Source organism: Brienomyrus brachyistius, unplaced genomic scaffold (assembly GCF_023856365.1).
Source record: "Brienomyrus brachyistius isolate T26 unplaced genomic scaffold, BBRACH_0.4 scaffold148, whole genome shotgun sequence".
NCBI classification, from domain to species: domain Eukaryota; kingdom Metazoa; phylum Chordata; class Actinopteri; order Osteoglossiformes; family Mormyridae; genus Brienomyrus; species Brienomyrus brachyistius.
In genome coordinates, this window is record NW_026042423.1 from 265,599 (window position 1) to 279,433 (window position 13,835).

Genomic DNA, 13,835 nt, shown 5'->3' on the forward strand with positions numbered 1-13,835 from the left:
ATTTACTCTGAAGACGATCCTCGCCAGTTAAGAGAAAGTGTTTCGTACCTCTTGTTAAGAATTGTATGTTTCTTGTATGGTTTGTATGTTTTAATAGCATACCATCTTTTGTCAAATATCACCAATTTTTTCCGGCTATAATCCTCAATTTTCCTCTGAAAACAGATCAGGAAGACTTTTCTACACCCGCATTGTGTGTGTTATTTTCAGATTTTTCCCTCCATGATGGGGATATACTTGAACAACTTCGCAAAACCCTTTAGGCTGAAGTGTGGCAAATAAAAAAGGCCTCGTCGATTGCTGAGGACGAGCAGCAGACGCACCAAAAGCAGTAATGCGTCCTCCGTGCGGCTATTTTCGGCTCACGTACGGCGGGCGGCCGCCCCAAACAAAAAGACCTTCCCATGACATCTTGAAAAAAAAACTAGGAATTTCCCAAAGGGGCCCAGACAAAAAGCGTCTCTTTGCTATAAAGGGGGGTGGGGGTGGAGTGGGTGGGGGGGGTTGTAGGGCTATCTGCTTTCAGCATGGACCTGTGACTGCTAGAACCGCGACAGACAGTGAGGCAGAAGGTTCCGGTGGCGGTAGTGGGGGTGGTGCCCCGTTCAGCTCTGTGTGAGAATGCTTTGGATCCGTCTGCGGCATGCTCCGAGAACCTAGTGCCATGTGTTCTCTTTTTACGGTTTTAACGGTTCCTATATTTTGCCAGAGTTGGTGATTCGTTCCCCAACCAAGTGCTGGTCCTGCAGTCAGCCGTCGTTCAACCCAATTAGTACAATTGCATTTATTTCTTTTTTTTACGTAGCGCCATCCGCATGTCGGCTGCCTCGGAGAGCACTGCCACAGGGAAATTAGTAAGCGGCAGAGAAGATGCAGAAGCAATTAGGGTTTCATGGTTGGTGATACCGGCATGAGATAACGGCTAAGGGAAGGAGAAAAGGAACCAAAAGGACTCATTCCAGACAGGGATTCGATTTCCGAAGTAGCATAAGGACACACATGTACACGTGCGTCCCAGAGCCCCAGTCAGACAGGGGGCAAGGATACGTCGCCTTGGCGACGAACTCAGGGCTCGATTAACGGCCCACTGCAGCTGGAAGAGCTTGACTTTGCAGTGGTCCTCCATGTTTATCCTCTTCTCTTTCTCTTTTACGTTCACTCACTCATTTCTCTTTTATTTTTTTACTTGGGCGCTGGGCGGGGCTCTGAAACAGTGAGCTGCATTGATGGAGCCTGCAGTGGCTTGGGGTGAGTGTGTGTGAGTTGGGGGGGGGGGGAGGATTGGGGGGTATGTGTTGCCATGGAAACAAAAAAGTAAACTGGCCCCAAGTTTTAATTGGTCATTTCTACTGCGACAAAAAAATCCTGCATGGTGGGACCATGGAAATTCCTTAATGCGGCTACCCCCCCCCCCCCCCCCCGCACCTCCTTTTTTTAAAAACACGGTTCATTGGATAATTCACAGCAGCATCTCAAAATAAACGTTTAATGGTGAATGTTAAACATAAACCTCTTGCTTATGCGTCAAAAATGATTAAAAGTCAAAAATGATTAAAAGGCCTCGAATCTTAAAGGGACACGCTCCTTCTTTCACTGCACCACAGATCATTCACGGTGCAGTCGACCTGAACGCCAGGAGACGGATTGGCCAATCAGCCCAGCCAATCAGTGGTTTGGCAATCCTGACCGCTTGATCACTCCTTTCTTGGATGAGCATAACCCCAAACCTCAATCTTACAATGATGTCACCCCTGTTCCAGTCCTCTCCTCCCGCTAGGTGTTCATTCATAAAAATAGCTCAGGGGGAAAAAAAAGTCCGGCTCTGAAGAAAGATCCACAAAAACAGCATGACAACAAGAAGCAGCTCAGAATTTTTACATTCATCTGATGCTTTTTATTCGCAGTGACTTAGAGCACAGGGAAGGGTTACAATTTATGTGTGCCCTCTGGGATATGAACCCACAACCTTTGCATTGTTAGCGTAATGCTCTGCTTGCGGAACTAAAGGAGCCAATAAATAAACTAGCATGAAATCAGGCCTTTTTAAATTTAAAGCCTCCCATCTTCATTTTGTACTCCTTATCAGAGATACATCCTCAGAAAGATTTTTACGGGGGTGGGGAGGTTGAACCTACACCGGAATTTGTCACACTGGCATTGTTGCTGTACCCAAGCTGTTCTTGGCAGGGTAAATGTTTTAGCCCCCCCCCATCCCCCACATTACTATCCATTCCAACAGAGAATATAGTCATTCCTTCCATCTGCCCCCACCCCCAGCACTCTGGTTTAGGGTCTAAGCACCACCATGGTAAGGCAGCCTGGAGCCATCTCACCGTTACTGTTACAGATTTGCATAAACGTCAGACTCCTTCAGATCTCATTTGCATGGTTATTCAATTTACGGCCAAGAGACTCAAATCGCTCACAATAGGTGTCTCGTTTTGAAGGGAACATGTCTTTCTTTTTAGAGGGGAGTTGATTTCAGATCAGTCGTTGCCTTTTTTATGCACCCCTACCTGTGTGCTTTGGCTCCACCTGGACAAAGTCAATAGTAAGTTACCTGCACCTGGGCATTTAACGTTTCAGTCCTTGCCTGGTGAGCGGCCATTGTGAGCAGCCATTGTGAGCAGCCATCGTGAGCAGCTATCATGACCAGCCATCGTGAACGGCCTGTGATACACTTACAATCCTACAGATAGATGAATAAACTGGCAACATCTGCGACTGCAGGAACGATCATAGAATTAGGGAATAATTACCGTGATCACTGCTATTCTGCAACAGTGTGGGGTCAGTTAGTGCCAAGGAGGACAGGTGAAGAGACAGCGCCTCCTGCAGGGAAGGCAGAGAGGCACAGAAGTCGTCAAAGATCCGGTACTGGTCTCCTAATGGGTTGACCGACACTGCAAAGATAATATGTCAAAGACTGCTGGCCTGGTAGGTTTTTTGATCAGCGCTTCATTTGATGGGAGTAAATTACCCAGCTGTGAAAAGAGCACCGTCTAAGCAGCGGAAGATCCAGCTGTGGAGGGAGCCCTTGACCGGCGGCGGGGTGGTTTTTCCTACAGATGTCAGGAAAAAGCAGCTGTTTTGGTTTCCACCAGGCAGCTGTTTCAGGCCAGCTCACACGTTCCCGGCCCAGCAAAGGTGCAAGACCTCGTGCCTCTGGGCAACCCGTCAGACTCGAGGCATATGAATCAGCTTGGGGGGCAAATTGGCATAGACACGTCCCACACTTTGGCCTGAGGCCATGTTTGCTAAAGACGGCTATATATAGGCACACACACACACACACACACACACACACGCACACACACACGCACACACACACACACACACACACACACAAACCGCAATGGGAGTCTGTTTTCCATTGGTAATGATAAAATGATAATAACAATTTTACAAGATGGTAACTGTAAGCCCATGGGTGTGATATAGACAGTGAGATAAGCCTTTAGCTGTTACAAACCGTACGTCACTGGCTGTAAATGTGTCTAGCGGGGTTTTCTTAGCGATCACAGAACTCCGACAAGCTCTTATCGTCATGGAGACGAGACGAGTGACAAAACGCATCCATGATCGACAATCCAGGTACTAACGCAATGCATCGATTATACCGTGGGCAGTTCATTTTAACCTCATTTAGCTGTTACAGATCTGTAATGGGAGCCTTAAAAATAGTTTACAGAAATATTTAATTTGGAATTTTTCCATACTTTTTTCAGTTATGTGAAACTATCTGCTCGGAAACAAACTTTGTTGTGAAGTGCTATTTCCTGCATCACACGGAGGTCTAACTTTGAAGTTCACGATCAGTAGTTCCATCGGCGTCTAGCTGTTGGCGCCCCCTGCCGTCTGTAAACAAGAAAAAAAAAACATTTTCGCCAAAGATGTAGGCGTACATAAACATGGTATGTACGAGGTTGCATATATGACAATTTGGGACCAAAAGGTTTTCAAAGTATACTAAAACCTGAAACTTCCTTACTTTTGGGGACATTTTCAGGTCCCTATTTGGATAATCTCAATTTTATAAATCTATAAATGAAATAAAAAAAGGTAAAAATGTCTTGTACTGGACCAAATGTCCTCCATAATGTAATAAAAACCTGGTATTTTGATGTGGTGGGGACCATTTTTCAGGTCCCCACAGAGATCTGTGAATACAATAAAAAAAAATAATGTCAAAAGACTTGTATTTTGTACGATTACTTATGGTAAAGGTTAGGGCTGCGTGGGTGTTAAGGCAGGGATTGGAGTTTTTCCATTAATGAATGGATGTATAAGCGGTTAAACAGGTTAGGCTCCCAAAGCAGCATCCTTGATGGATGGATGGATAGATGGATGGAAATGAATTTTGATAGAAACTGTGAAAGGAACCTTCAACATGTTAGTTTCAACATGTTGCATATGTGGGTAAAAGTGTGAGAAAAGGTTTCATTCAATAAGGAACAATTATTATAATCTTAATATTCATTATCACATTGAAACGGAAAGTACTTCCTGTTATCTGGAAAACAGGCTTGCCTGGCCCCAGTGAACACAACAGGGTCCATAAAGACATGGTTGGGTGAGTTTGGTGTGGAAGAACTTGACTTACCTGCACAGAGCCCTGACCTCGACCCCATTGAATACCTTTGGGGTGAACGAGAACCGTTCAGTGCCTGACCTCACAAATGCTCTTCTAGATGGATGGGCAAAAAATTCCCACAGACACACTCCAAAATCTGGTGGAAAGCCTTCCCAGAAGAGTGGCAGCTGTTATAGCTGAGTAAAGGAAGGGGATTGAACCAACTCCATATTGATGCCTATGAGTTAGGATGGAGTGTCATAATAGGTCCTGTAGATGTACTGAGCAGGTGTCCCAATTCTTTTGTCCATATGGGGTTTTTCAATATCCTATCTATAAAAAAATAACCTGTTTGAAGGAAATTTCTCTGAGGAGTTATTTTCACTAATGGAAAAACACAAGGCATTATACAGTTACCCTTATTACAATCAAATTGCAAATTAAATGAGATAAAACATAAGCGCACACTCCCTTAAATACAATGATTGTGCCGTTATAACAAAATCGTATAACAACAAAGTACAGGGGCTTAAAATGGAACATTTAAAAACACGATTACAGTAATAAAACGTCTCACTTTAAGTGATGCAATTTGGAGCAATTAAGAACTCACGAATATATGAATTATTCAAGTAAGTGATTAAATCACAATAATTAAATTTAACAGTCCTATTCATTTTGTACTAGGACACTAAAATTAAACCTGAAAATATTCACTTGCTTCTGTTCGTATTGATATTTGTTATTGCTGATATTTTTGTTGTTATTGAAACCGTAATTTAATACTAACGGCTAAATTGCCTTTTATAAAAGGAGTTTTTCGTTTGCTTTTACATCATCTACGAACCTGTTTGGTAATGAACAAAAACATCTGTAATTTTGCATTGACTTGGTTGCTATACTTTATACAGTAAAAAATAAACTGATGACCCAGAATATACTATAATTAAGGACTCGGCAATATTGTCATTATCTTTATAGCCTTGTTCATCCGTTTCACCTACCTGCTTATTTTCTTTATGCGTACCCATTTTTATGACAGCCCATAGTACATTATTTTTATGTTTAGTTCTTTATTAAATGTTCGTGTCGCTGAAGCAGGTTCTACCGCCTATAAGACAGGCTGTCAGTGACCTGCCTTTACTTCACGTTTATGCTAGTGCAGAACATAAGTATTACATAAAGTATGACACAAACTGTGCACTGGCATAGCAAAAACGCATTACATAGCTATTCGGACGTACTTCACCAGCTATGGTGACTGAAAGATAAACAGGCACATAGATAAAAAATAACTGTAGCCTAACTACGGGCAAAATATGACTGAACATTGTGTGTAAGCATGACTAGCTATTTTGATTCGGTCTATAGTTACTTTCTCTAGCAAAGGAAAAACTAGTAAATGCAAATTTGATATCTAAGAGACGTACAAACAGAGGAAAAAACCTGTTTCTTTTATTGAGACCGCGATTACGCCCCAATTTGTGCCGCTTTATTAATTCATTTAAAGTGGTTTAAGTACAGCTTCCAATGATACAGCAGGGGGCAGTATCGCGCCGTCTCAGGTGAAACACGCGGGCTTACACCAAAAAGCCCCACAGAACATCTGCTGCGTCGTGAGTTTTTCCTCGGTAACATTCTTGAAAGTAGCATTTATTTCGAAAGAAGTGTATTTTATTCATGTTATTTTAAAATAACACAGGTTCATAATAATCCTGATAACTCACTCAGTGTTGGAGTTGAACACAAATATGGTCGTTTTTGATAGCATTGCCTAATATGCTGTGAAAAACTAATGCATTGACTAAAGAAACGTGTTCTGTCGCGTTGACTTGTTTTCTTTATAGGTATAGTGCAAGTAAAATACATTTAAGGCATTTCTGAAATAAATCTTCCTTGGAAAATTAAACTTTTTTAACGTTGTCATAGCTGACGGCCCGTACGGTAAGTCGAGGCTGCTGCTTTGGGAACTTAACCTGTGTTGCTTTTCAAAGGCATCAACTGCCATATTATTTTCAATAGGTAATTAACTCTTTATTTATACCCGAGAAATTAACGAGGATATCGCGACGACAGTAGTGTTTCTTTTTAAACAAGAGAAGCCTCGTTATTCGGAAAGATAACATTCTATAAAACGAAAAAATAAATATGTACGTGATGTTACCCAATGGCATGAAATTAAATCTCTACCCTTTACACTTTCCCCCATAGCTCCCAGATAGATTTCAGTGGTTTTTGATTTGCATTTCATACATTTTCCAGCGTCCTTGATCAATAGCACTAAATGTAAAGGATATCTTGTAAAGTCAGACAGTAATTAGGGCTTTTAGTCAATGTCAGAAGGTATTCAGCCTAATTTACTAACACGTGCAAGGTCGACCTCATAAGATTCCTCAACTATGTCCATCCATCCATTTCCAAACCGCTTATTCTCAACTATTTGTGTCCACTAAAACTTACTGTAACACAAGGAAACCACGCCGAGAACCACTTATATTAAATATATATTACTTATTACGTATATAACTGCAAATCCTTCATCATACACCCACTAATCTTAAATCTCTTTACACAATGGGTATTATACGTCCCATCTGGAGTGATGTAACATAAAGTGATGTACAAAATATACCTACATTGTGTACAAGTAAAGGTGATTGATGCTGTTGAGTAATAAGCTTTTAAAGCTAAACAGTATCAATAAACAGACAATGCAAGTCAGTCATAAAACACAACGCCCCGAGGACGCGCCTCGGCAACGCCTACTTTATCAAAGGCAGGCGGCGGCGGCGGCGCTCGACGCTCAGTGGGCGGAGCTCTAACAAGCTAATCGAAGTTCCGATTCGGCCAAAAATTGTCACTCAAGAGTATAGCACGAAATACACGCATTTCATTGGATCTGGATCCCTCAATATTCTAGAGTGAACAACGAGTAGCCTATAATCTTTAGAGATGTGATAAGGTCTCCGCCCACGGTGTGTGTGCGCGTGTGTATTTTGTTGTTGTGAGGAGTATGTGGCTGTCGGCGGTGCTGTGGCGCGGTTGACAGCCAGTTTTAGGAAAGCGCTCTCTGTAGTTGGAGGAGAGAGTGCTTCGGGGATCCACTGTTCCAGGGACTGCGGAGCGAGGATTCACGCAGCCCCGAAAAACCATGGCCACCGAAACCGGATCTTCGTGCACGGGATCCACTTTGCTCCAGCCGATCAGCGAGATGATCAACCTCCCCCTAGATCAGGTAAATAATTGCCTTTGATGGAGAATTTTATGAATCTTGTTTCCAGACATCACGTCTAGAAAAAAAAAAAAACAGGAAGCAAATGGCCGTCTTGTGTAAGGAAAACGATTTACTTTAACCAGTGACTATATCTGCAGTAGTGGGTTTGTTTCACATAGGATTTTCTGTGTACAACTAAGTTGTATTCAACTGCATATACATAGCTATCGTATTATATACGATATTAAATTATTATTATTTTCTACATATAAATGATATGTGTGTGTATACACACACACGCACGATACACTGATATATTGTGCGCGTTCTTTTGTAGATATTTTATTACTTCAGTAACGTGCACGGGAAAAGGGGGTCATCTATTCACTATTAGAATCATATTCATTAAATTGTCCCCAGAAAAAAAACAGCGCCCCGTTTTCACGACAGTTCAGTTCTGGGTTTCTTCGTCCTGTACTTGAATCCCTAAGGCACAAATATTGAGGCAGGACTGTTTGACGGTGTCACAAAAATGCAGTAATATCCCATTCCTGATGATTGTTTTAAATAAGGGCAGTGAGGGAGGAGGCTGAAGTTGCCCCCCTCCCAGCATGTACGCCTTATTATTTGGGTCATGCCGGTGTCCCCTCCTAACATGCATATCTGCTGTTTCTGTTGCGCCCGGAGGACGCAGCCCGCAAACTTGGCTGCGCTTATTATATTTTTCCTCTATGTTTTCCTGTTTTTTTTTTTTTTTTACTGTGGGACCTGCGGCTTGGGGTCTTGTGATTTGAGGGCGCACTTAAGTCTCCTAGCAGACTGGCAAGTCGCGGATGAGTCTCACTCCCAGGCTGCGCCGTACGCATAGGTGCTGCTTAATATATTAGCGCACAGGAGATGGTCATTAAATCCATCCCTAAACATCCATCCCTGTGCCAGCCGCTTGTCCAAATAAGGATCAGCGGGGTATCCGGAGCCCATTGCAGGCGGCAAGGGACAGTCATATGGGTTTGGGTACTGCGTCACCTTTCATCACATTTTTTATATGGGTGAATGAGATCGGCGGACGTAAGTGCGTGAATGTGAACAGAACTGCCCCATTGTGCCATGCGGCTTTAACGTGTTGCGTTATCTGCAACTTTTTTATTTTATTTCATTATCATTCCAAGCCGTTTCTGGCTTCGTGTTTGCACCGTGCTTGTGTAAATGCTTGCTTGTGCGTGGCTGATCACAGTTGTTAATTACGGCTTAGACGTGCGAACAGCCGCATCCTCAATTAAGGCGCGTAAGTGTAAATGACCACGAAGTTACGCACCGTACAGGCTGCCAGTAGCTGCTTATAGTTTTTGCGATAATTAGTATTTATAGTACGCGAATAGTCATGTACTGATAAACAGGCAAGCCAGGCACCTGTGAGGTGTGGTTTTTTTGGGCTCCAAGTTCAGTTTCTGCCTGGGAGTGCCTCTGGGGCAAATCATTGGGATTTAATCTGTCGTTTTGCAATTTAGCATAACCTTATGCTACCCCAAATTCAGAACAAGTATTGTTTAACTGTAGAAGGCCCGGGACACTGAGAATGCACATATGTATAGACACATTTTACTGCTGTGCAAGGCAGGGTACTTTATTATGTATGTATTGTGAATTATTTGACTGCAAGCTTGCCGAACCATGACTGAGCCAGTTAACTTTGGCAGGCAGAAGTTTGATACGGACTCAATTGACCCAAAGATTTTATTCGCGGGCGTGACGGCATCGAGCTGCTTTCGTTTAAAAGGCAATAACAGCTGTGTTGTATTGTGTTTTTTTTTTGTTCTTGTTGGTCTTTCGCGGCCCAGGAACAGCAGAACGGTTAAGTCAGCATCTTGGATTCTCTCCGGGTCTGTTTGCCTTTATTAATCATGCCCCTGTGTTCAGCAATGGATCTGCTCAGCCCTGCACCGGTAGGAGATGTCAGGAGTCGGAATGAAAATCGTACGTGACGGAGGGTGCTGCAAACTGCGATTTGCCATCCGTATCGCACGGCTCCTAGAGCTCTGCGTCCATTTCGTCATCGTTTTTTTTTTTTTTGGTAACCTGTGAAAAACATCTTGATTTTCTCAGTGCACCCGTGAGTTTGAGGGAACTGCTTGCCAAAGAGCCTTGTGTCTCTTGTTACAAAAAGCTTTTCGCTTTCTGTTAGGAAGCTGCGCCGATGTGGGCAGGTTTATGTTACACGGCACTGCTGATGTCTGGCTTAGTCGTCTGTTAGCGTGCCATGGTCTGCGTTGGTCCCTTCGCTTGCGCAGCGTAAGAGATTAGGAGAGTATCTGCGTGCATTACATGCAAAGCACAGCACACTCCTTGCCTCGAATGAGCTTTTCTCTCCACGGCATGCAGGATGGCAATTGTACTGCGATGAACCGGCCCACCTGCTGTCCGAATTATTAGGCCACTTAACCCGAGTCCCTCCTCTTGGTGGAACATCTGGTCTGTTGCGGGAGACGGACGGGTGATGGAAATGTAGCACGTGGCTGCAAATGAAGGTATTTGACTGCGGGAGCCGCAGTTGCGATCTGCTGCAATGAGGAGGACATTCTGGAAAGGGCTGCACTGGGTGGCATGGCTTCTTGCATGGACAACCTGTCCATATTGCCATTGAGATGTTATAAGATTCACATCCTCATTCGTCTGTTTCGCAGCCTCTCTCTGCAATATCTTCGGTCACGCTAAGTATTCTCTGTAATTTATGCTGTTTCAAGTGTGAAAGAGCATCCTCGGTTTAGTGTCCAAACTTTTGATTTAAGATTTCTTGTATACTTTTAAGTGACTATTATAATTGTAAAATATTTTGTTTCTTTTGTTTTTGTTTATCTTGTGGGGGGGTCATTTAACACGCCCCCCCCCCCAATACCCTGACTCAGTCTCAGTCCGAGGACCCCGCCGGACTGGCCGGGCTATGAAAGCTCGAGCTGCCGCCCTGACGGTCTCCCGCATTCACCTGCTGCCTGATTTTATGCCGGGAGCTGGACCCTGGTGCCTCACTGGTTAGATCTGCCGCCCATGTCCGGCCAGGCCTGGCTGATGTCCTGCGGTTTTTATGGGATGTCAAAACTACCCATTGGGTATCCAGTTTACGCACACTCACCTATTGAAGGACTACCTTCTGTCTTTATCGGGGGGGGTTAGGCAAACATAAGCCTCCTCGTTGGGGGTTCAAATTCAACTCCAGCTACACACACACACACACACACGAAGATGTTCAGGCCAGGTGACCACGTCAACCCCGCAACCACACTGACGAGCTGGCATCCCATCCAGGGTCCGATTATGCCCTGGTGACCTTGTACAGAAAATGAGCGGATGGATGGGTTTCTGCGGCCCTGGAGTTCCTGTCATCCTTCCCAGGGAAGCTGGCGTTTTGTTTGTTATCGGTGGTAATATTTTACTGACGGAAAAATATTTATAAGCATGTGTGTTGGCATTGAGGATTTGTCCTGCACATCTGGAGGTTGATGTGTTCACACCCCTGGATCCGGCCCCTCTTGCGGGTGTTGGGATGACCTCTGTTCCTCTGCCTCTCGTGTTCTGGGCCGGAAGCACAGAGCTCCTGGGGTCAAGTCTTTGAGTGCCGGCTGTTTTCACACCTCCTGGGGAGACGCTCTGCGCAGGACGCACATTACAGCCCCGGCCTGTGCATTGAGTGCGTCGACTCGTATTAGAGGGTTAAGGAGCCTTATAGCACTCAGCTTTCTGCCTATTTATTATTTTTTTCTGTTATTCTGCTTCGCTTCTTCTGTTTCAAAAGCCTAAGGATGAAATTCAAACTCATAATGTTGTGGTTGTATTTATGTCTGAAATGTCTCTTTGCCTTTGATGTAGTAAACATATCGATGTAGTAAACATATTCTCGGTCCGGGGCCGACACGTGATCGCCGCTTACATGACTCACGCCTCCGTGTTTGGGTCGGCGCATATTTGGCGACGACGTGATATTCGAACTTGGATTTCTCACGCCGCAAGCTGCTGGCTGAGGGCATTATGTAACCCGGGGATGGTGGCCGATGCTGCGCTGCTACGTCGTCGCGGGGCCCGGTGCGCGAGGGCCGGTTTATTGTTGGCAGTGAACCCAGTGACGTGCCCAGTTGCTAAGGAGCAGCTGGCTAGCTCCAGTCTGAGGCACTCTGTGCCCACGCGGGATACAGTAGTTTCCCCAGGCATGTTCTTGGGTTACCGGGTGCCGGGTGGGTGGCGATGGATTCCGATGCCCCCTGGTGGGCCGCCCCCGGACACACAATGTCCAACGGCCCTATGACGCCCTACTGAACAGCAAAACATGGATGTATTTTCACAATCTCATCACACGTGTCTGCTTGAACGCTTTTAATTTCAAAGTTATGAAATATCACCCAGTTCCTGGGCCTGAGCGCGGTGCAGAAAATATGCCACATTCTGAGCTGCTAATTGGATGCTTTTCATCTGGAAAGTTTCTGCTTAGGTTACGGATTTACAGTTATCATGGCTGGATGTTTATCTGCAAATTCCATTCTGATTTACTTTCTGTGCATGTTTTTCGTTCGGAGGGCTTCTCAGTTGCGCTGTGCATATTTGTACGGGATGTGTTCATGCTGTGTCATGTGACTTTCCTCTTGAAAGAGTTCTCCCATGGCCCCAAGACATACAGTAAGGATAGTTGCTGTCTCTAAATTACCTAGTTTGTGTGTGTGTGTGTGTGTGTGTGTGTGGATTATGTTTATATTGCATTGGGCGAACAAATGTCCCCCACAATTTAATAAAATCCTGTAATTTTGCCATTTTTCAGGTCCCCACAGATATCAGAGATTTCGCTATAGAAAATGTGAGTCCCCACAAAGATATAATTACAAACTTGTGTGTAGTTTGCATGAGGCTACGAAACATCTAAGTTGCACCACAGCCCTGTGCCCTCTGATGCTTGGGACAGGCCCCTGGCCTTCTTCTGATCCTGACCATTAGCTGGAAGATGGATACTTCACTGAAGCAGTGCTGGTTAAGTTCAGCTTCAGCTCTTGGAATTTCCTTGGTCATTGTGTCCCCTCCATACCTCTGACCTTCCCCAAGAGAAGGGGAGCCGTATCCCCTCCATACCTCTGACCTTCCCCAAGAGAAGGGGAGCCGTATCTATATATGTAGCTCTGGACTGATTTCTGAAAGCATCGCGGTTTCAAAATCCTGCCATTAGTGTTTACGAGCCGGTTAACCAGTTGATGTATCCAACGAGCTTTTTCCATTATAGCTGTTGGCCTGGGTTTGGTGTCTGCCAGACTGGGAAAGCAAGTAACTGTGTTTGGCCCCAAAAGACCCGCCTTCCTCAACGCTGGCAAGGGAGGAGGCGGAGCTTCTGCTGCATAACACGGGAGGAGGGGGAGCTTCTGCTGCATAACACAAACAACCTTCTTTCTCAGGGGAGGAAGGGGCGGCGCGAGGCCAGTCAGCCCAGCGGTCTAATTGGTGTTCCCCGAGGAAGCTCATTTGGCAGATTGATTCTGGCTGCCGGTGCGGGGAAGGCGCAGAGCCTGGCGTAGTGGGGACGCTCGCCCATGGGGCTCTAGCGTGGGGGTGGGTGAAAGGTTAAAGTTCAGTGCCAGGCAGAAAAGACTACTTTGTTAGCAGGCCAAGGGATGCAGTGAGGCGTGCGATTCTGCCGCTGTAACGTGGCTGCTGGTTTTCGGGAAATCTGATGGTTTGTTGGGAGGATTTGATGATCACAGAGTTACAAGTGCCGCCCTCCCCCCGCCCTCCCGCCCTTTGGATTCAAAGATGAAAGGAAGTCCTCAACTCAGGCTGGCTGGCCATGAAGCCTGTGATTTATTTGTGAGGGTTGCAGCCCCCCTCCTCGTTTCCTCTTCATTTACAAAGCTTCCTGGAGCTTGCCTCTACAGCGTGGCCTGCCCGTACGGAGCGGCCTGCCCCCACAGAGCGGCCTGCCTATCAACTTCCTGATGCCTCTGAGGGGAAGAGAATGGGAGCGAATTATCATGCTGCGTTCTCTCCAACACTCCCATCCTCAAGCTCAGGTGAAATGGAGGG

General features: G+C 45.2%; 1 protein-coding gene across 2 annotated transcripts in view; it reads left to right on the top strand.

The window, feature by feature from the left end:
• Window positions 1–7,543: 7,543 nt before the first annotated feature.
• mboat2a (membrane bound O-acyltransferase domain containing 2a) overlaps window positions 7,544–13,835 on the top strand; it is a 39,016-nt gene continuing 32,724 nt past the window's right edge. Inside the window, exon 1 of one of the 2 annotated variants that reach the window (XM_049005125.1) lies at window positions 7,544–7,808. In XM_049005125.1, the coding sequence (XP_048861082.1) occupies window positions 7,725–7,808 (84 nt within the window). In that variant the 5' untranslated portion in view covers window positions 7,544–7,724. The remainder of the gene's footprint in view (window positions 7,809–13,835) is intronic. The other variant, XM_049005126.1, reaches the window with a different exon arrangement.